Below are 3,129 nucleotides of genomic sequence, written 5' to 3'. Positions count from 1 at the left end.
GCCGAGCGGCCGAGGGGAGGCGTGGAGTGGAGCGGGGCGACAGCTGGCCCGGGTGCATCTGGGAAGACCCGGCGGAAACTTGGGGGCGACCGCAGGAGGAGGAGGTGATGGAGCCGGGATGGGAGTGGCTCCCGGGGCGAGAACGGGCGGAATGTCAGAGTTGCACCGGGGCTGGGAGGAGGAGAGACAGCGCCGTGTCACGTGGAGGGCACGGAAGGCCTTTGACTCCAGAAGTTAGTTGTGGATCGTCCAAGCGAGAAAGGGAGATAAAGCCATGGACACCGAGGAAGGTCGCAGCTGGGGATGCTCTGTGCGGAGGCCCGTGTAGGGCGGCCTGAGCAGCCTGGCTCCCCTGGCAGCGCCCTGCGCTCGCATCCTCGGCTCTCCGTGAGCCCTGCTATGCCCGGGATGAAGTCATTGGGCAGGGAGAGCCCCCGGGGGTAGCCAGGTTTTGGAGTCCGTGGCCTTTTCGCACTGAATCCTTACCCCCACCACGACTTCTGTCCTTGGGCCCGTTTCGTGCCGTTATGCCCTCCTGGCCTCATCTGCCCGGGTGTGACAGTGCCTTCTGATTCTTCCCCTGAAGAAAAAAAGGATGTGTGCACCAGGCCACTCCAGTTCTAATAGCTGGAAGGGAACTGGCTCTTAGGCAAGTAGTGCTGATATTAATTAAAAAAAACAAAAAACAACACCAGGTATTCTGTACTTCCGAGGCAAAAAGGGGAGGAGAAGCCGGATGGGAAGCTGACTGCAGCGTGGGGCCTCCTGTATTAGAACCTCTCCAGGGGTGTTTGGCCGGAGGTGCAAGAGTGAAGGCAGTTCAGGGGCTACACCCAGGTCCCTGGAACTTGTGTATATTTCGTATACATTGCTGCATGTAGAAACCCGGCGAGTGGGATTCCTGCCCTCAGAACAGGATGGTCGACACGCTGAATAACTGTAAAACATTCATCATGATAGTGTATATAACGCTTTAGTCTGCTGAGTTGTGAGGAACTCAGCATGACACAGATCTCTCTTAGATCTCAGCCCAGGAAGCACTCTGGCAGCCTCCCATCAGTTACACCATCTCCCCTGTAACGCGCTGTGGCCCAGACCTGAAGGTCTGCATGGAGCCATGTTTGTGGGAAATCAGAGAAGAGCAGTGTGCTGAGTGGGGCGTATTTAAGGGATTGAGAGAGTTAGGGAAGGCTTCCTAGAGTTTTCAGCCAGAGTTAGTGACTGCTGTTACACTCCATTAAGGAGGAATTTTCAGCACAGTGGGTGGGCAAAAGAGATAGACATCAAAGAGAAGAAAGCAGCTAGGCACCTCTGCAGCACCCAGTCCTTGAAGGGGACTTCCCCACTATTTCTGCTTTGCCTTCTCTTCCAGATGCCTCATCCCCGAAGGTACCCATCCTCAGAACGAGGCAGCCGGGGGAGTTACCACGAACACTATCGAAGCCGAAAGCATAAGAGACGAAGAAGCCGATCCTGGTCAAGTAGCAGCGACCGGACACGGAGGCATCGACGGGAAGACAGCTACCATGTTCGTTCCCGGAGGTGAGACCTTGTACTCATTCATTCATTTAACAACGATTTGTTGGTTACATGTTAAGCACCTGGGTGAAGGTGATGCTCAAGATGGATGACAAAATAAGGCATTTGCACTGTGATATCAAGAGTGTTATCATAGAGGAAGTATGCAGGAAAGGGCTGAGGAAGCATCTAGCAGGTTTGGTTGGAGTAGGACAGGGTGTGTAGTTCAAGGAAAATTTCCCAGAGTGTGTGACGTCTAAACTCATCTGAAATATAAGGGTGAAGTGTCCCAGATGAAGGGAAAGCAAATGCAAAAGACTAGGGGCTGGAAGTAGCCGGTGAGCTAATAGACAAGACAGAATTAGGTTTGCATGGTTTTAATGACTTAGCGGCATCTTCGGTGGAGGGATGGGTTAGGGACAGTTTGGAGCAAAGCTGGATGGAGGGAAGGCTTACGGCTTTGTTCCATTAAGTCACTGGAGGGAAGGAGATGGCCCCAGAGGATGTAGTTCTGCAGGTGTCTTTTCAGATTCTTGGTGACATGCAGGTGGTGATTCCTCCTCTGCACTCAGTTACTTCAATTCTCTGGTCCTCAGTCCTCAGAGACTTGATGGGTGTCTGAGAGCCATTTTCCCAGCAGCGCTCTTTCCTCACTGCGGGGGGACCTTGTCACGTGGTGTGGCAAGGAATGTGGCTGATCAGATGCACCTAATGGGTGTTTGTTGTCCAACAGCAGCTACGATGACCGCTCCTCTGACCGGAGAGCGTATGACCGGCGGTACTGTGGCAGCTACAGACGCAATGACTACAGCAGGGACCGAGGAGAGGCCTACTATGACACGGACTACCGGCATTCCTACGAGTATCATCGGGAGAACAGCAGTTACCGCAGCCAGCGCAGCAGCCGAAGGAAGCACCGACGGCGGAGGCGGCGCAGTCGGACATTCAGCCGCTCATCTTCGGTGAGTGCCAGCCCAGGCCCTTCCTCTCCCCTTCAGCCCTCTGGGACCCTGGTAAGTGAGAAGTGTCCTTGTTCTCAGCTGATTCTTGGGGCATGCACACTGAGGTGGGCACTGAGCCTGTCTCTCTTGGAAGCTCTTCGACTCTTGGAGGCCCCAGAATCTGCTTTAGAGACGGATGGGCACAGAGCACGTGTGAGCCCAGCGCCCTCTCTGGCATGCTGGCCTTACTGTGCAGGGAGCAGCTTCCCTGCCCCAGCGGCCTGCACTCTCCAATGGGGGCCTTGCTTGTGAACTGCCTTTCTCCCCCAAGCCCTGGGCTCCATGGCCCCCTCAGTCGGTGGGCTTGGGTGGGGGAAAAGGGAGATTTGTGCCTGCCTGGAAGGGCATTGTGTAGAGCATGGGGTTGTGGGTGACATGGGCACAACGACACCACTTCTCTGCTCTGCCCGAGCCTCTCCTTGTTCCCGTTTTGGGTTTGGGACTTGGGGTTATGCGCCGCTCTCTCTTCTCACCCCGATCCGCCTTACTGCATCTGACGTGTTCCCTTCCACTGTCCCCCATCATCGTCTGTCCCCCCTGGCTGGGCGCCTGTGACCGGTGGCCCCTCCACCACCCACCCCGCCTCCCTCCGGCCCCCGCCCCCACCTGG

At 55.9% G+C, this 3,129-nt stretch overlaps 1 protein-coding gene across 9 annotated transcripts in view; it reads left to right on the top strand.

Annotated features, from left to right (window-relative positions):
* Positions 1 to 3,129, top strand: part of CLK2 (CDC-like kinase 2) — a 13,313-nt gene that overhangs the window by 4,861 nt on the left and 5,323 nt on the right. For 4 of the 9 annotated variants that reach the window (XM_005867530.2, XM_005867531.2, XM_005867535.2 and 1 more), the window contains exons 2-3: positions 1,373 to 1,542; positions 2,252 to 2,480. In XM_005867530.2, coding sequence (XP_005867592.2) covers positions 1,373 to 1,542; positions 2,252 to 2,480 — 399 coding nt within the window. Of the gene's footprint in view, positions 1 to 20; positions 105 to 341; positions 650 to 1,371; positions 1,543 to 2,251; positions 2,481 to 3,129 lie in introns of those variants that run through there. The other 5 variants (XM_005867533.2, XM_005867532.2, XM_005867534.2 and 2 more) reach the window with 4 other exon arrangements.

The sequence above is a fragment of the Myotis brandtii genome, unplaced genomic scaffold (genome assembly GCF_000412655.1).
Source record: "Myotis brandtii unplaced genomic scaffold, ASM41265v1 scaffold250, whole genome shotgun sequence".
Classification (NCBI taxonomy): Eukaryota; Metazoa; Chordata; class Mammalia; order Chiroptera; family Vespertilionidae; genus Myotis; species Myotis brandtii.
Note: the sequence above shows the minus strand (reverse complement) of the source record. Positions and strands in the feature narration are given on the sequence as shown.